This window comes from Haliaeetus leucocephalus, unplaced genomic scaffold (assembly GCF_000737465.1).
Source record: "Haliaeetus leucocephalus isolate CR32 unplaced genomic scaffold, Haliaeetus_leucocephalus-4.0 Scaffold228, whole genome shotgun sequence".
NCBI classification, from domain to species: Eukaryota; Metazoa; Chordata; class Aves; order Accipitriformes; family Accipitridae; genus Haliaeetus; species Haliaeetus leucocephalus.
Genome location: NW_010972664.1, coordinates 24128463 through 24147722, shown reverse-complemented (window position 1 = coordinate 24147722; position 19260 = coordinate 24128463). Strand labels below are relative to the sequence as shown.

The following is a 19260-nucleotide window of genomic DNA, read 5'->3' as shown; positions in this document are numbered from 1 at the left end:
GGCGGCCGCCCGCGGAGTCGGCCGCCCGCGGAGGAGTCGGCCCGCTTCTTCCTGAGGAGAACGCGGGGAGGGGTCGCGGCGGCGCCGAGTTGGGTCCCGGTGTCCCCTCTCCTGCCGGGATGCTGGTGGCGTGCGGCATGCAGCGGTGTCACCAGGAGGCGCTGAAGAAGAACCGGGTGGCGCTGGCGAAGCAGCTGGTTTTAAAGGAGTTGCTGGAGCACATGATAGAGAAGGACGTCGTCACCGCGGAGATGGTGGAGACCATACAGGTACGCGGTGCGGGTGTGCGGGTCGTACTCGTACTCGACGGCACTTGCTTTCTGGCTGAGCTCAGTGTCGCTCCTGATGGTGGCAGCGCGGTAAAACCCGTAGAATCATTTAGGTTGGAAAAGACCTTCAAGGTCATCGAGCCCAACCATCATCCGTGCCCACTAAACCACGTTATGGAGTACCTCGTCTATGCGCTTTTTGAATACCTGCAGGGATGGCGACTCGACCGCTTCCCTGGGCAGCCTATTCCAAGGTCCAACAACCCTCTCCGTAAAGAGATTTTTCCTAATATCCAACCTAAACCTCCCTTGCTGCAACTTGAGGCCATTTCCTCTCGTCCTATCTCCAGCCACCTGACAGAAGAGACCAGCACCCACCTCCCTACAACCCCCCTTCAGGTAGTTGTAGAGAGCGATAAGGTCTCCCCTCGGCCTCCTCTTCTCCGGACTAAACCGCCCTAGCTCCCTCAGCCGCTCCTCATAAGACTGTGTGTTACCCGCATGTTTTAATGGGATTTCATTGGGAGAACAGGGTTTGCTTGCAACAGGCAGGAGGACTGCAAGCTGTTTTTGGCAATACAGGTTTTGTCTGAGATTTACTAAGTCCTTGGCTCACGTGCCGGTACATAGTCGTGGCAGGCTGCGCTTCGTGAGGCAGGTGGTGTCTTCCAGTCCTTTGTTGTCATTTTGTGCCTCTGTTTTTCCATTTGTAGAAGCAGGAATAATACCTATTTCCAAAAGAATACCGTGAAAGTAAGTTAATGAATATATTGTAAACCAGCTTGTCGTGGCACCTTTCACTGAAAGAATTTGTACTTCATATGTGTTTTTGTAAATTGCGTGAAGAACCTTACGTGATCCAAGACTTACTCTCGGATGACGAATGCTGTTTGCAGGTTCTTGTCACTTTTCCTGAGCAGTGGGTACTATGAAGAGAAGTCATTGGAAATAGCTTGGGATTGCTCCCAGAGATATGGTAATGCACCGAAGACTGTGCAGGATGGAGATACAGGTCTTCAAAGAGAAAGCAAACTGGGAAGGAAGTGACTGATGGTGCATGTCAAGTGCATCTCGGGACTCAAGTAAGCAATTGAGGGACTTCTTAGTCCCTTAGTAAGGTTGATGGTCCTGTCACAAGAACAGATGCTGAAAAAGAGAATTATGAGCTATTTACTGGGTACCAGTGCAGAAGGTATGAACCTAACACTGATAAGGTTTTTGAAAATGTTGTGGTTTAACCACAGCCAGCAACTAAGCACCACACAGCTGCTCACTCACTCCCTACCCACCCAGTGGGATGGGGGAGAGAATCGGGAAAAGAAGTAAAACTCGTGGGTTGAGATAAGAACAGTTTAATAGGACAGAAAGGAAGAAAATAATAATGATCATAATAATAAAATGGCAATAATAATGATAATAATAAAAGGATTGGAATATACAAAACAAGTGATGCACAATACAATTGCTCACCACTCGCTGACCGATGCCCAGTCAGTTTCTGAGCAGCGATCCCCCCCAAGCCAACTCCCCCCAGTTTATATACTGGGCATGATGTCACATGGTATGGAATACCCCTTTGGCCAGTTTGGGTCAGCTGCCCTGGCTGTGTCCCCTCCCGACTTCTTGTGCCCCTCCAGCCTTCTTGCTGGCTGGGCATGAGAAGCTGAAAAATCCTTGACTTAGTATAAACACTGCTTAGCAACAACTGAAAACATCAGTGGGTTATCAGCATTATTCTCGTACAAAATTCAAAACTTAACACTATACCAGCTACTAAAAAGAAAATTAACTCTATCCCAACTAAAACCAGGACAGAAGACAATGAAGAAGTAACTCCCTAATGAATTTTGACTCATTGTATGTCAGAGATAATGTGAAATTCCTCATGGGACCTGTCAAGGATACCTGTGCTAAGTTGTGGGAGATGCAGGCAGTCTTACCTGAAATAGCTCCAATCCCTAGTGAAAGAGACCAAAGATACAGAAAGACAGTGAAAGTCAGAGAATGAATCAAGAACTGATTGTACTGGTTTTGGCTGGGATAGAGTTAATTTCTTCGTAGTAGCTAGTATGGTGCTGTGTTTTGGATCTGTGCTGAAAACAGTGTTGATAGCGCAGGGATGTTTCAGTTACTGCTGAGCAGTGCTTACCCAGAGCCAAGGGCTTTTCTGCTTCTTGCCCCACCCCACCAGCGAGGAGGCTGGGGGGACACAAGAATTTGGGAGGGGACACAGCTGGGACAGCTGACCCCAGCTGACCAAAGGGATATTGCAGACCATAGGATGTCATGCTCAGCATATAAAGCTGGGGGAAGAAGAAGGAAGGGAGGGATGTTCAGAGTTAGAGTATTTTGTCTTCCCAAGTCACCGTTACGCATGATGGAGCCCTGCTTTCCTGGAGATGGCTGAACACCTGCCTGCCAATGGGAAGTGGTGAATTAATTCTTTGTTTTTCTTTGCTTACGTGTGCAGCTTTTGCTTTACCTATTAAACTGACTTTATCTCAACCCATGAGTTTTTTTGCTTTTACCCTTTCGATTCTCCCCACCATCCTGCTGGGGAGGGAGGGAGTGAGCGAGCAGCTGTGTGGGGCTTAGCAGCCCATGGGGGTTAAACAGCGACACTGCTGAAGTATGGGTGGTTAGTAGGGATGTTCAGTTGCTGGCCTGCAGTTAGTCATTGAAAGAGGAGGGGAAGAAAAGGAGAAGGAGAAAAAAGAAGTTCTCTCAAAGGTAGCATAATGCCAGAGAAAATAGTCTTTTTGGCAAAATGCTGCTGTAGTTAAGAAGTATTAAACTGAGACAGAGGGGAAGATGACTAAGGGAATCTTCCCCTCTGGGTGTAATTGGGTATAAAGAGATGCAACAATACTTAATAATGGATTATCAGTAAGGAGAAAGGTGTTATGGTGGATAAGTCGGGTAAATAGTAATAGCTTAGTGGAAAAATAGTGCCTAATACAACATACACATATAACTAAGAGCTTAAATGTATGTAAAGAGCAATAGCAGCCTGAGCAAGAGAACAAAGTGACTTGAACTACTGTTGCAGGGTATGAATCTGGAAATTGCACCAAAAATACAAATATGGCAGGGGTAGGAGGAAAGCATTCACAACTGGAACAGTAGTACTGCAAAGTATGCTTTGTACTAGAAGGATGGAAATGAAGGGAATGTTTGCAGGATAGTACTAATCATAACAGTGCTGTGGATAAACAAAAAGTAACATGCATAAAGAAAAAAATCACTTGAGTCAAAACCACTTTGTCTTAGCTTTCATTTTCCTATAGTAGGTCTGTGAATTTGTAATAGTCTTCCACTCTCTGCTCAAATGTGAACAAAGGTCTTAGGAGAGCTGTTAGGTAGCCTACCCTTGAAAATGTATTGTGACACTAATCATCAGGTATGTTAGTGGAAATAGGAGGAGGCAAATGCCACTGTGTCCTATGATAGAACATAGATTTTCCTGGATATTGTAACTGACTGGTTCTATATATCCCCCTGCTCCCCCAGAAAGTCAGGAAATCAAGATCTGGAGAAATAGTTATGTTTTAAATCATCTTGTCTTAAAAACACAACAATTATACTGGTCCTGTTGGTGTCATTTAAACTAAACAGAAGAATAAAAAAAATGGTTCTGGAAATAGGGCACTTCACTTAAATAAGCTTTTGTAATCTAAGGAAAGTGAAAGAAACCGAGGAGCTCAGGGTGATGAAGGAAGGATGAAATTTCTTCAAGGGTGAGATGCTAAACCAGTACTGAAACTTTACCACAAGTAAGAAAAAGGTGACAGTGGAGGACATTGCAGGAAGAGCCACTGAAGACAAAGGTGGTTGAGCTGGATGAAGAGCTCACAAGGAATATGAAGAGTGAGTAAAGAGTTTATAGGTGTACACTGGAGAAGAGTTAATAAATAGGAGCAGTTTCCTTTGCCCAAAGTGGGGAGAGAGAGTAGGAATTGACAGGAATGAGTTTAAATTGGGTCATTCAGAAAGATACTAAGCAATTTGAGTTTTTTGCCATTATACAGTTCTAAGAAAGAATAAAGACAAAAAAAATTGTGTTTCCTGTGTAGCGAAGATGATGTAAATATAATTATCTAGATGAAGGCCTAGAAGAGAGGGTTTTTAAACACAGAGCAAAAATTATAGTGGAAATAAAGTGGGACAGTGGAAACAGCTGTTTTTAAGATGAAGTCCAAAATCCATTTCATTAATGCCTTCTTGTCAGAGCATCAGATGTTCTTCCAGAGCTCTGGGATGGACCTTCAAAATTGCAGATCTGATAGCAAGAGCTTTCTTTTGCTTTTTAAACAAGTTGAATACTCTGTACTGTAATTGAAGACTATCAGATTGTATAGATAAAGAGATTTAAATGCTCTGTGTTGATCACTAGACAGTAATGAGGGGATCACTGGCTTTGAAAAGGTGACATAAATTTGATTAGGATGTTTGTCAAGTATATATGCTCTCTCCACAGATTCTGCATGTATATTCAGGCTCAATAAGAAGACTAATACTATGGGATTTTGACAGGAATTCAGTTTATCGTGCAACCAGTTCCTCTTATGCAGATTATCAAACTCATCTGTGAGGGTAAAAAAATAAATTAAGAATGTATTAGAAAATAAAGTGAAAGAAGTCTGCCTTACGAAAGTTTTACTTCTGAATGTTTGCTGAACATTATTTAGTATAACCTAAATGTGGTGTTGATGTGGAAGTTACATAAGGAGGTACAGCACTTTGGGTATTTAAGGAAGAAGTCTGCCAAAAGCTGACTGCTGTGCATACAAAGTGCAGAATATGAACATTATGGAAATTTCTTAACTTTTCAGTAAAACTTAAGATCCAATTCTTGAGGTCAGCTTGTGTTCTTAATTATGATTTATAGTTTAGAATCATAGACTAGGAAGACATAAAGCAAAGATGATTAATGATCCTAAGCTTGTCATAGACAGCTGCAGGTCTGCTAGAAAGGAGGCAACAATTAATAGGTACTTCAGAATATCAGCTGTCAATTACTTTATTAGGTAAAATAAAATTCAGTGGGCTTACAGCAAGATGCAAGTATATGGAGCTGGTTATCTTCTATGGACTAATGGAGGAGTGTCACCAGGAGAAAGGGGAAGGTATTTTAATACTTCTGGAGAGGCACAGGTGAGATATTACTGCATGCACTTCCAGTCAACAGTGCTCTGAAAGTTGAGGTTTCTGTGGGAGTAGGAAAGGCTACTTGCATTGTCAAGGGGAAGAGGCCACTTAGGAGGAGGCTGAAAGTGGCTTGTTTACTGTAGCAAATTGAGACTGATTTATAGAAAGAAGTTTGATAAATAAGGGAAAGGACAGGAGAACACTGAAGTCAAGGGACATTGTTGATACAAAAATAAATGCTGTTAATCAGTCATGAATGAACCTATTCTGAAATTTCAGAATAGGTTCATGAGCATTGGATCAACAAGATTTTGCAATATTCTTCCAGACAGTGTGATGGGACAAAAGCCAAACTACTTTTAACACCAAGCTTGATAAATATTATAAAAGAAGCCAGATGACATGAAATCTTCTGTAGCAGAGGATTTACACATGTGACTTGAGGCTTTTTTTCTGATTTTCCTGTGATTGCAAGCATAGTGTTAGGCCTTGATTCTGTGTAACTCGCCAACTATTTCTTATCATCCACCAAAAGAAGACATCTTAGATCTAAGTGGTAATTCAAAAAATATAGATGAATTCCATGGAATTGATAAAATTTATTTTTGATACCCAGTATTTTAGTACCTGATTTGTTGCTTGTTTTCGATTTCAGGGAAGGCTACTATTGTATAAATTATACAATTTGTTGGCAAATGCCCTGTTAATATTCTAACAATTAGAACTTCTTGAGAATGTTTCACAGATACATAAATTTCATTTTTGATTGTTACTTTTTCTCATATACTACTGTATATTGCTTCATTGGTTTAAATGTTACAGTCTACATATGTAGTATCTTTTCGGAATTGATTGTGTATAGTAAGTATTTTACTTAATGCTGTCTGAGGGATTTGTGTATCACTACACGAGACTACAAACTATTGGGCAGTAGTGGAAGCGTGTTCTGGAATTCATGTATTCAATGAGGGGATGCAGATACTATTCCAACAGTAACTGGAAGTAAAAGTTTAGAGAGAAGAAGGTGTATTACTGTGTGTGGTGATAGGTGAATTGTTGGCTTGCTGTGTTGTCATATACTCTCCCCCTTGAGCTAATAGGACAGAGGAATGGGAGCAAAATCAACTAGGAAAAGCTATAAAAATGGATCTAGCACAGCTAAGCACAATGATGAAACATTTACATGAAGTAAAAAAAATTTAGTTGTTCTGAAGATTCATTGGAAATTAATTGTGTTGGGGTGTTACTTTGAGTATGGATTTTGTTTTTTCTCTGGATCTAGGCCAAGTCTGGGAGCTTCAGCCAAAATGTGGAATTCCTCAATTTGCTGCCCAAGAGAGGCCCTAATGCCTTCTCAGCCTTCTGTGAAGCTTTACGAGAAACAAAACAACAGCATCTGGAGGCAATGATCTTGAAGACAACATCCAACCTGAGCCATGGGATTGCAAGGGTACAACAGTTTTAAAAAAATAAGATGGATGCACTGCATTTCACATTGGATTTGGGCACGAAGTGATCTTTTTTGAAATGGGAAAAAAGAAAAATTGTTTATAAAGGACAGGATGGGGGTTTGTTGCAAATTGAAACTTGTAGTAGCTTTAGTAAAAGCAGAGGGGAAGGAATTTGGGAAGAAGAGAATTTTCACACAGGGTCACAAGATGGTAGAGGTTGGAAGGGACGTCTGGAGGTCATCTGGTCCAAACCCTCTGCTCAAGCAGTATCAGCTTGAGCAGGTTGTCCAGGGCCATGTCCAGACAGCTTTTGAATATCTCCAAGGATGGAGACTCTGCAAACTCTCTGGGCAGCCTCTTCCAGTGCTCGGTCATCACCCTTACAGTGGAAGTGTGTTTCCTGATGTTCAGAGGAAACCTTGTGAGTCTGTTGAGGAGAGACTTTTCTTTCTTTATTTTGTTATTTGTATTTTTACTTTTTTACTATCTGCAGTTGTTAGCGTTGGACTAGAAGAAGAATTTAGCAAAGATTCAATATTCTTAGTCCATTGACAAGGACGGAAATTGGCAGTAAACGTAATTTATATGAAGGAAGGAAGGCCAGATATTTTTGAAGAGAGATGTTCCCTTATTAAAATGTAGGATTTATTAGACTACCCTTTCCACTTTTTTGTTTTCAGTTGTGCTTTACTATACAAACAATGACATCTTGAAAGCAAACAGAAAGATAGGAGTCACTGGACAAATCAATTTTTGGCAAAAATGAGGAGGATATGATGACTTCAGTGTAAGGTTTCCAAACTGGGGATTTGGGTAGAAGTAAAGATGAGCAAAGAAGGGAAGGAATTTTGCATTGACAGAAAATGCTGCTGCTATCTTGTCATGATGTTTCATTTGGATGTGAACCATAACGTTATTTTTTTAATTCACATACATGTGTATGTAAATGCATGTATCTTTGTACCATGACACCTACAGGCTTATACTGTAGAGAAAAAAAATAACTGGTTTATGCTACTCTTTTTCATGGATTTATTGGATGTCTTGTAGCTTGAACACTGTTATGGATCAAATCTTCCAGTCTCTGCCAGCGAGTCATCCAATTCAAAGAGACCGCGCTGGGTTGGTGAGTCGCACGTGACATCGTGAATACTTGATTGGCTATCTGGTTGGTTGCTTCTAATTTCTTAATACTCTCTCAATTCAATTCTAGCAATAAGCTTGCCACCACTTTGCTCATCCCAGGAATGCAAAACTTGGCAGTGAACTGACTATATTATGATCAGATGCAAGAGGCAGAATTAGGCTAGAAAATAAAAGTGAAATAGCATATTGGAAGAGAGAACCCAATCAGTATCTAGTCAGCTTCATTTATTCTTACAGGAAATTTTGTTGCTTAAACACTACATGTCAGTAAAATTTTAGATGTTTCAAAGATTTTCTTCTTTAAGATTTGTAATAGAGTTTAGTTGAACTAGAGCTGTGAAAAGATACTGATTTGGGGCAGTATTCCTTAACTTAGACTTCCTTCTTAGCAAGTAAGTTGAAGTACAAGGCCTTATAAACATTACTTGGGCCCAACACAGATTTCTATAGCTTCTGTTGAGTGCAGCAAATCAGCTTTTCTTTAGCAGGCATTTGTGACTTAAATCAGGGAACTAGTTGTTAGTGTGAATCTCCTTGCTAGTCTTTATGTTGCCTCTGGTAATGCCTGGAGTACTCCTGTTCCCTAACCACAGCTTTAACTGTGTGCTGGTTACTAGGCGCTCTCTCTCTCTCTGGTGTTAAAGAACAAGTGTCTAGATTTTGAAGGGCTTTTTAACTTAGGTGCAAAGGTTTTAGGGTTGGGTTGGTTTTGGTTTTTTAGAGCATATGTTCCTCCAACCAGGAGAGCCATCCCTCAAAAGGACAAAAAAGGATTTCAAAGGATATCATGAATATCATTAGCTCCCTTTCTTCAGGACAGGGGAGTGAGTGTTTGTCTGCAAATGGCAAATAGTTGATTATCATTCCTCTCATCTGCTGTTATTGAGGAAAGGGTTGTTCAGAGGCAGATAAACAAAAAAGGGCATTGCACTTTATGGAAGTTAGAAACGTCTAGTTTGATCACTTATGCATGTGTTCAGCAAAAAATAAATAATTGTATCCAGTGAGCCCAGGAGGCCTTTTATGAAAGGAAAAGCACTATTCTGTTTGAATATTTCTAGCAATGGTTTGTCTGCCTAACTGTGAAAGGAATAACATACTGTACAAAATGACAGAAAGCACATGGCTCTAATTTTAGATGAGAATTCTGTTTTCATACTCTCTAGAACCAAATTTACTAGGCCTTAGATAAGGCTAACGCACATACAAGACAAAAAAAAAAGTTGCCAATTAAAATTATAAAAAAAATAAGCATACCATTCCAGTACTTTCATTTTTTTCTGCTATGTTTCATTGTGTGTCTGTAGTCCCCGATCAAGCAAAATTTTTAGAGGTATGAATGGTATAATACAGGAATATGCCTAAGACCACATAGTTCAGAATTTGCAAGTTACTACCTTAATGCAGAGGCTTTGTAGTTGGAATTTCTTCTTATTATTGATATGTTTGTTTTGCACAGAACCAATGGAACATTCCCTGGATAATGGAGATGGTCCCCCGATTCCTCCAGTGAAGTACTGCACTCCTGAATTTTATCATGATCATCGGCACTTGGTAAGTAGTTGACAGAGAAAATCTCCTTAAGATGTGAAAGATGTGAGGAGTTTGGATATATCAGCTGAACACATGCTACTTAAAACTGCTTCGAAACACGTGCTTTATTGGGATACAAATCAGTGTTGTGCTATTTGTGTAACTGAAAGGTGTTACCAGTCATGTTTGATTTGACATAGTTTCGTTTACAAGCATCCAGAAATTCTGAGAAGTTCTGTAACTCTGTACAAATCCCTGCCTCTTGAAGAGCTTCGTGAAATGCCTTCTGTTCTGTTGCTCTGTGTAAGCTGTCAGTATTACTGCCTCATATTTATTTGTCTGCGTCCTCATCTCCTGTGTGATGACACACCCTGCAAATGACTGTAAGGTACTAGAACTGTGTTTCGACTAGTAGTCACAGTCTTGGCTGTTTTAATTGCCAGCTGTACCTGGAAGAGTCTCTTCAGGCTCAAGAACCAGATTAGGATTCTGTGCTGGGTAGTACTGGGTAGAACAACCTGAATTTCTAATCTGCAGCATTTGAAGTTATGTAGGTAGTCTAATTACTTTTTGTTTACGCTTGTAAAGCATAGATTGTGGTGGGGTGGGCTTAAGGAAAAAAATAATTTCATATAATGAGGCAGACACTTTATGAGGGTTACACAATGTGCTAACACTTAACACTTCTGTCACAGGCTCTGTGTTCAGCAAAACTGATTTTTTTTTTTTTTAATTGTCTATTGGGGAGACCTAATTAGGCAGCATCAGTGTGAGCTTGACTTGGCTCTTTTTACATCTGTGGCTGGATACACCTGATTTGATATGCCTCTTATTAAATTTCACTTCCAATTTACAGGAGTTTACTATTCATTTGTTGTTGTTACAGCGGGAGGGGCAGAGAGGGAACTTAATTTGAAGACACCCCTTTTAAATTAGTTCTTTCTGTTAGCCTTTTTTGCCAGCCACATAACTTTCAGGATTAGTGACTGACAGTCCTTTGCTGTTACAATTCCACTTACATGCTATTTTACATCTCTGTTTGCTTCCAACAGCAATTAAGAAATGTTAGCCAAATTTTACATAGTGCTGTCCTAAGGCCATTGATGGGGATGATGGAAATATACGGGGCCATGCTGGGGTGAGGGTGGGGAAGGGGAGAAAAGTTAGCAAGACCTAATACACAGTTTGAAATGTATAAGCTGTGTTTCTTTTAAAATGAGAAATAAAGCAAGCTAGTATAACATCTTAATAGTAGTGTTGTAGGATCATCAGTTGTGGAGGCTTGCAAATACAGTTGTCCTTGGACCCTTTGCAATACAAACATTTGTTTTATTTATTTAAAAAAAAAAAAAAATCACAACTTTGACCTCTGCTGGTTTTGTGCCTTCTCAATCAAGAAATCCTGCATATCATATCAAGTTAGTAGGTAGGGGTTGCTGTTCTACTTTAACACTATTATTTCTTTGTGTAGTCTAAATTTACCAATTTTAAATCTTTTTCTCAGGCATATAAACTGATATCAGAGCCCCGAGGCTTAGCACTTATTCTCAGCAACATCCATTTCAGCAGTGAGAAGGACTTGGAGTATCGTGCAGGGGGAGATGTGGACTGTACTTCCCTGGAGATGCTTTTTAAGCATCTTGGGTACCAAGTGACTGTCTTTCATGATCAAACTGCACAGGTAAGGGGGATGGATCCCAGTACTTCACAATCAGTATGGATGAGAGTTTGTAACTGTTACATAAACATCTTAAGAGGTTCCCTTTGGTATAACTAAGCTTGAATAGGAAGATGTGAGTGGTCACTTATGCATAGAAAATAAGCCTAAATGGTATGATGTCTGCTCACATGCTGACAAATATGAAGAAGCTTGGAAGGCAGAGGACTAAAGGATGGAAAGTAGGGTCATGAAGGACCACAAGAGATACTACTTTAGTCTGACCGTAGTGCAAGGTGCAAGAATTTCTAGGCCACATCTGGCATGTGTGTTAAAACCACAAATAAGTCTCCAGTTTACTCTAGATAGACTTTTCCAGTGTTTTGCTATCCTAAAAGTTAAACTTTGCAAATATTTGACCTAGTCTTTGCAAGTGTAAGTGATGTTTTCATGTCCTTTCACTGATTGAGTCAATTGCCATCCTATTTATCAGTCTTCTAGTATCTATGCAGTTAAATACCACTCTTTCAGTCTTTGCTTTGCTAGAGAAGTGGCTGTGGTTCACTTAGGAAAATTGGTAATGTTCCTTGACTGACTGAATCAAGTCACTCTCTTTCCCTAGGAATGCAATTGCTGCCTTCTCCAGCCTCATTTGTTCTTAGTCCTTTTAAATCCCTATGAAACCAAGTGGTACAGAACCTGTTAAAGAGCATTTTATTCAAGAAGGCAGCTTTTGCAATATTATAATAAGACTTTTGCACCTGCCATGTTGTCAGAGTTCCTAAAGTTTTCCACTTTAAATTGTTATTGTGTTTTGATCACTAGTGTTTGAATGCCTGAAATACCAGAGTATGTATCTGTTAAGTTGCTTCAAAATCCCAGCCAGACTCAAGTGTCAGTGTAAAACCTCTACAAAATATCAGTTGATTTCTCCTGTATTGAATCCATATGTACCAATTCAGATACTTGCTGCATCCCCTTTTGGCCCAAGTGTTTCCTACTTCACAGTGTTATGCTTAGGACTGAATGTTACATAAAAGAACAAGAACGTTTTGCTGTGTTTTTATGGAACACATGTCTTTAATCCTGTAAATTTGATGTATGTAGGGTTTATTTCATAACAGGAGGACCGTTTGTATTTTGCCCTGTATATTGACTCACTTTCCCTGTGCAAGTCTGGAAAGCATTAAACATTGGGTTTTTTCTCTCTTCCAGGAGATGCAGAATTCATTGGAGAGATTCTCCAAGCTGCCAGATCATCGGGATGTGGATTCCTGCATTGTAGCTTTACTTTCCCATGGTGTGGAGGGTGGGGTTTATGGCAGTGATGGCAAACTACTGCAGGTATATTGCTGTGTCCTGATACATTGTTTTAGGTTAAGTCTTGGAAAGTAACAATGGAAAGAGGAAAAAAAAGTTTAAAAAAAAAAAGTGAAATGATGGGAGTCTGAGGATTCACGTTTTTTGAAAAGGAGAAGATAAGGGCTTGCAGGGAGAAAAAGGCAGGGGGCTGCCTGTGAGAGGTCTGTAAGGTAAAGAATGGCATAGAAATAGGGCAAGTAGGAGAAGTTATTTCATTCTCCTTCATGTACAATTACTAGGTAAAGTGCATGAACTCGAACTAGTAGGAGCTGGGGAGACGGTGGGAAAGGGATGTGTTTGTCACACAGTGAGTTTGGAGATAAAGGAGAAGATATCAAGACTGGAGAGTAATAACCAAAATACAGGGAAGCAAGGTGAGACTGGGTTTGGCTCACAGAAGGCTGCAGTGAAGAATATTTATTGTCTTTCTTCTCTCAGTTGCAGGAGGCTTTCCGTCTCTTTGATAATGCAAACTGTCCAAATCTCCAGAATAAGCCCAAAATGTTCTTTATTCAGGCCTGCCGAGGAGGTGAGTACCCGAATACTAAAAGCCATGTATTTGGCATGCCATTAAGGCTCATTTTACACGCATACACACCCTCACATTCAACTTGCTGTCAACTCTCCTCTTTGCTTCTCTCAGGTGTAAGTGGGACCCATATTCACCTCCCTCTGCCCTGCTGCTGCCACTGCATCTGTTGCTCTGTAAGTGTCTTTTGCTCTGCATGAGGCGTGTGCATTGACTTGCAGACCCCAGAGCACCTTAGTGATACGAAGCTCTATCATATCCCACTCATATATTGAGGCTTTCTCTTGCTATGCCTGCAGTAGGGGGAGTGGGGCATACGGTGCATCAAATTGCAGCACAGCATGGAGCGGTACACTAGCACTGGAGTCTTGCCTGAGGTCCTGTCTTTCTCTTGATCCTGGATGTGTTGTCTCTCTTGTGTTGTCATCTCTTGAGCTATCAAAGTTGGCTCTGAGTCTTTTTTTTTTTTTTTCTTTTTTTTTCCTTTACACTATCCTGTTTTCAACCTTCAAATGACCTTTCCTTACATCCTTTTCCACATACTATTATAGAATTCTGACATACTGTTGTACAGAATTCTTTTCTTGATTGTCATAGACTTGTTCTTTTTCCACTCTTTCTGTTCCTTTTTTTTTTTTTTAAATTCTGCTTTTCGTTTTCTCTCCTTTTGTAGCTAAACACATGTCTGTAACTAACTACCTTTCAGATCTGCTAATGACCAAATTTTTCCTTAAAGTGTTTGGACTTTTTGGGATTGCTGTGAAACTGTAGATACTTCAAAGAGAAGTTCTGTCTTAGAAAGCTTTGTTTTTTTCCCATGCAATAGAGAAGTTTTTTGAGCGTGTGTGCCTTTTCCCGTTCTTTTCCCTTGTTCCTTACAATTTCTTTTTCATTTTTAGCAGAGCTTTGTAGTTTGTCCTCTAGCCAAGAAGATGTTTCATTCACCTGTTTTTTTAACCTCTCTTTTAAACCTTGATTAATAGTTGGAGGGGAAAGCTAGTTACAAAGTAATTGAGCTGTGAACCAAAATGTGTACCTTTTCATGTTAGCATTCAAAGGTTAGACTAGCCAATACAAATTTTTTTAAAAAGCAGCATTTAAAAGACTGTGTAAATAGTGTGGACAACTTGAGATTAATAGTCAATCTCTCTATGCCATGCAAGTTTGCTGGAGCCAGTTGAAACAAAATGAGAAATGCATAGGTTATTTTTTCCCTAAGTTTATGTAATCGGCCTTATCTATCTTCTATTAATGACACATTAAAAAAATGTAGATAAAGAAGAGTTGGTACAGTTTACTTCCAAAGGGCCTTTGGCAGGAGTCTACTAAGGAATTGAAGTAGTCCACCTACAGTCATGGATCAAAAACCAGTGGCAACAGAAAGCAATGGGAAAAGACAAATAGTCAGATTTCACTATGACATAAAATGAGACTTTGAAGCTGCTTAACATCTGTAGTTAATATAGTAGTTGATCCAGAAAAGTGAAGAACTGTGGTAAATAATGGCAAATAGGTAGTTAGCAGTTATTTAAATCAATTGGGAAAACAGCTATCTGGTAGCTTCAGTAAAATTTAAACAGATTGGATCAATCTGGGTGGCAGTTATTGGTGATATAAATTAGAGGTTAAGTATGCAGAGGAATATCCTGATAGAGTTAGTGCTTTACACTTTTTAGTTATATTGGTAAGTTGACTGAAATGGTGTTTGAAGACAAATGCATGAGGAAGGCACATAATTCTGAAGCTTTAATCAAAAAGGTTTTGACTTTATATGTTATGGATGATGCCAGTGTGAATAATACAGCTTGACTGGAAAATTACCTGAGTCTTGTCTGAAATAACATACGCTGTGAATGGTACACTAAATTTTTAGGAAGATAGAGAACTAAAAGGATTTGGAGAAGTGTGATAACAGACATGAAAAAAGTGTGGTTAAAAATGGAAAAAATTGCATTGCTACCTTAAAGAGATGATGAAGGAACTTGATGGAAGTAATGATGAAATTTTAAGCTATGGAGCCTTAATTACAGGCTATATCTAGCCTGTCAGATAATCACACCCCTCCCACTGCTGCTTGCATTTTGGAGGAAAAAACCAATGTTGCTGACTTATGAACTGACCATTTCCTGTGCATAATTATGATATGCCACCAGTGCCACTGCCTGTAAAAATGTTAGAAATCCAAATACATTTCTTAGGCACAACCTGGCAACAAAAACCTGGAGCCATCATAACAAGAAGGCCCCTGAAGTGGACGCTTATGCCCTCTAAGACTAGAATCTGACCCATGCTGTTAGGAAGTAAGTAGGACAGTAGATTCTCATCTTACAACAAAAGAACAAAAGGGCAAAATTATATAGAAAACCTGTAAAACGTAGTTTTATTTTTTTATACAGCATAGCTGGACTATTAAAGTTATTACCACTAAGGAGTTAATCTAGATTACAATGGAAGCTCTGCATCATGTGAACAACCAGTTGAGAATATCTACACTTATCATAATACATACTAATGAATCCTGGAAAGGACATTAAATGTTCTCCAGGTTTTAAACTAGACTCTCTGTACTGGACTTCTGTCTCTTGTGTTTGGGGTCAAATTATTTTGTATTTTACTATTGCACAATTTATGCTTTTGATTGAAACAAGTGATATTATAGTCAGGATTTAGAACTAGGTCATATATTTTGTCCATGTTTTCTTGATGTCTTGGAGGTAGAGCTTAGCAAATAAAATTATGGCTCTCATTTGAGTTCTGCAATAAGTAGGTAGTTAGTATTCCAAACTGGACTAGACATTTTTGGACATTTCTAAGGTAGGTAAAAGTGGAAAATAGAAACTTTTAGGGTTAGGCATCAAATCCTTCCATGCATGATGAAGAACTATCAGAAACTTCTTTGCTTTCTGGTTATCCCATGATCTGGGAAGGAGATGGGGAGAAAATGGGATATAGGAAAGGAGAGGGGAGAAAATCAGTCAGCAGGCGGACTAACAATCAGTTAGGCTGAGCAAGTTCAGTGCTTGTTGGTATCTGCATTAGTTCGTGCAGAAGAACTTTCAGATGAGTTTTAGAAACAGCTGAAAAAGCTTAAAGTTCATGCAAAAGCCTTCTGCTTGACAGCAGTTCATTGCTGACCAGAGCCCAAAACTAAGAAGTACAGGAAAACTACATCCAGTATTTCAGGATAATTTCTTCTCTTTTTTTCTTTCCCCCTCCTTCTCCCCCTCCTTGTTTATTGCCCCCTCCCAGATGAGACAGACCGGGGAGTGGATCAAAGAGATGGGAAAGAATGGTCAGATTCCCCAGGCTGTGAGGAAAGTGATGCAAACAAGGAAGAAAATCTCAAGCTACGTCTGCCTACATGCTCTGATATGATCTGTGGATATGCTTGTCTGAAAGGTACTGGGGAAAGGCCCTAATTGTTAGGGCATAAGGAGGTTTTATGTGTCTGTGTTCCCCAGCAACTTCATCGTAATACACACTTTCTTCTCAGGCACTGCAGCCATGCGAAACACCAAGCGTGGATCCTGGTATATTGAGGCTCTCACCTCTGTGTTTGCAGAGGACTCCCGAGACACTCATGTGGCTGACATGTTGGTGAAGGTGAGCTGGAGTGTCTTTCCCACACTTACCTAGTTTCTGTAGAGCCTTCCAGTGCTTCAAATTGCTAGGATTAATCTACTATTAAAGCAATTGTTCTTGCCTTGTTTATAGCAAAATTATTATTTCTTTTCCCATTTTTATATATATATACAGTTCCACAGCAGTTTAACCAAAGTAAAAATGCTGTTTCTTTGACTCCTTCCATTTCACTTGTGCAGTCGCATGGTGAACTTAAGAGAAGAATTAATCTGGCTTGCCAAGAATTACTTTTTTTACTTTTTTAAACAGAATAATCTATGAGTACAGAAAGCAATGACATTTTTCTTCTGTCTTCTTAATTCTTCCAGTCACTTTATTTTTTTTTTTTTTTTTAATCTCACATCTAGGTGAATAGGCAAATCAAGCAACGAGAAGGTTATGCCCCAGGCACAGAATTTCACCGCTGCAAGGAAATGTCAGAATATTGTAGCACGCTCTGTCGGGACCTTTACCTGTTTCCTGGCTATCCGCCAGGAAAATAACCCTGCCAACTCTGTTGGAAGAGAGATACTGCCAAAGCTGAACTTTGAGTATGGGTGTCTATGTTTTCATTCTTATGGGCTGTGACATCAGATGCAGAAGCAAGGAATGCTTGTTTATATCTGGCCAGTCCAATTCTTGATGTCCTTTTTCTAAAATAATCTGGCAACTCTTTTTCTAATCTGATTCAGTTCAGGGTTTAAAATTCTAATATCCTGACTTATTCCATGTGTATAGAAATTGATGGAAAAAAGATCAGTACTGGAACTGGGAAGAAGTGGGAACATCCTTTGGAAGGAGCAAAGTGAATGTGAAAAGGGAAACAGATTATTCATATATTTTTTTTTTTTAAAGTTAAGCCTTTCTGAAGGGAAGATTACTCATACAATGCTACTTATCTTATGCTTGTATTTTAAAATTTTTAATTACTTTCCGCCTGGTTCTTCGTGCAGGAGTCAGCTCCAGTGCACATTAGAAAAGGGCTTCCTTGTGAAGGAGAATCCTTCCCCTCTCTAAAAAGGAAGGTTATAGTTTTCAGTACTTGGCACTTTCTTACCCATCTTGATCACTTAAAAGTCTGTTTTTGCACATTCCTTCTGTAGCCAAGTTATCAAGAGAACTACAAGACATCCCAGGTTATCAACAAAACAAATAGAGATCCAGGATTTCTCATACAGACAAATAAGCCTCCATAAACTGCCCCAGAAATAATTTTGAATCTAGAAATTCTAGATTAGCTCCCCTTAGTCCCAAGAGTGAACAACTGCATAGAATATTACTTTTGAGGAATTTGTTTGCCATAGTACCTGTGTGTCACAACAAGCATAGCATTCAATCCACCAACTTCTCAGGAGTCTATAAATTGTACTGTACAACTGAATCCCTGAAACCCTACAGCCTTGTACAGAAGGATCTTTTGTCTTTTGTTTAATTAACAAAAATATTCAAGGCAGCTCTTTACAGTCTAAGCGTGTTGCTTGGATTATTTATCACTGCAGTGTTTCCCTTTTAAATGAGGGAAGAGTTTCACATTATTACCCTGTTATGTGAGTTTTCTTTCTTCAGCCATGATCATTTAAAGCTATTTGTTTAGCTAATATTGTTTGCAAAGTGTCATTTCAACTGGTCAATAAGAAATGTTGTGGCATAATCCATCACTTCTTTTGGAAATTTCCTACACAGTGTCTTCATGCTGTAATTTGTCTCTTGCTTGTGTCCTGTTGCAGTTACTTTGATGTGACATGGGAGATAGGCATTGTTCTCTTTTTGTGGTAAAGCCTAAATCCTGATATACTGGGTTACATATGGACTACAGTCTGTTCACTTGTAGTGAAGAAGTTTTGATCTTCTCCATTTTGTAGCAGGAAGTTGGCATAGTTCCTGGCTTACTCTTTTTATGTAAGTGTGGCTTTTAAAATATTTTTTCAGGATAGAATTATGAATAGGAAGCACAAAGAGATATGGAGGGAGGCTGGAAAATTAGGCATGGGCTTTTTTTATTGTTCTGCCTAGGGAAATGAAGGCTGTGTTTCCTCCAGCTGACAAAGGTGCAGCATTAGTACGTGTCTTGCACTTACCTTACACCCAACATGATAAACAGAACACGGATCATACTTGCCAATTGGTGCCTTACTCTGAAGTTTAAGATACCAGTTTAGGGGCTGTTGTACCTCCCTGGAGTATAAACACTTTCTTCCTGAGTGGTCCCTCTTTGAAATGGTGCAATATTTTACAGATATGTATATTGATGAAGCAATCCACTCTGATGGATTAGATGTGTGTAGGATTACATCAAGTTGCATTATCACTGCCACTTTTGTATATTCTTTTTGTATACTTGTATTTTACTGCCTTGAGGAATCAAAATAAAGAATTCTTGTTTGATTAATCTGTGCAGTATCTTCCATTTGGAGAGTTATACCAATGGAGCTTCTATATAAAGAGAATTTAGTGTAATTTCTTGAGGTAGTACCTCCCAGAGGCACTTCTGAACTCTCAGGCAGAAGCCTGCTACTTGCTAGCTGCAAGCAGTATGGGCTGCTT

At 39.5% G+C, this 19260-nt stretch overlaps 1 protein-coding gene across 1 annotated transcript; it reads left to right on the top strand.

Annotated features, from left to right (window-relative positions):
• Positions 1-46: 46 nt before the first annotated feature.
• CASP2 (caspase 2, apoptosis-related cysteine peptidase) lies at positions 47-18713 on the top strand. Its single transcript, XM_010567616.1, has 10 exons — positions 47-269; positions 6700-6867; positions 7919-7994; positions 9474-9568; positions 11052-11228; positions 12420-12548; positions 13005-13095; positions 16345-16494; positions 16589-16698; positions 17085-18713. Exons 1-10 carry the CDS (start codon positions 120-122, stop codon positions 17217-17219), a joined length of 1281 nt encoding a protein of 426 aa, XP_010565918.1. The 5' UTR covers positions 47-119; the 3' UTR covers positions 17220-18713.
• Positions 18714-19260: the final 547 nt, after the last annotated feature.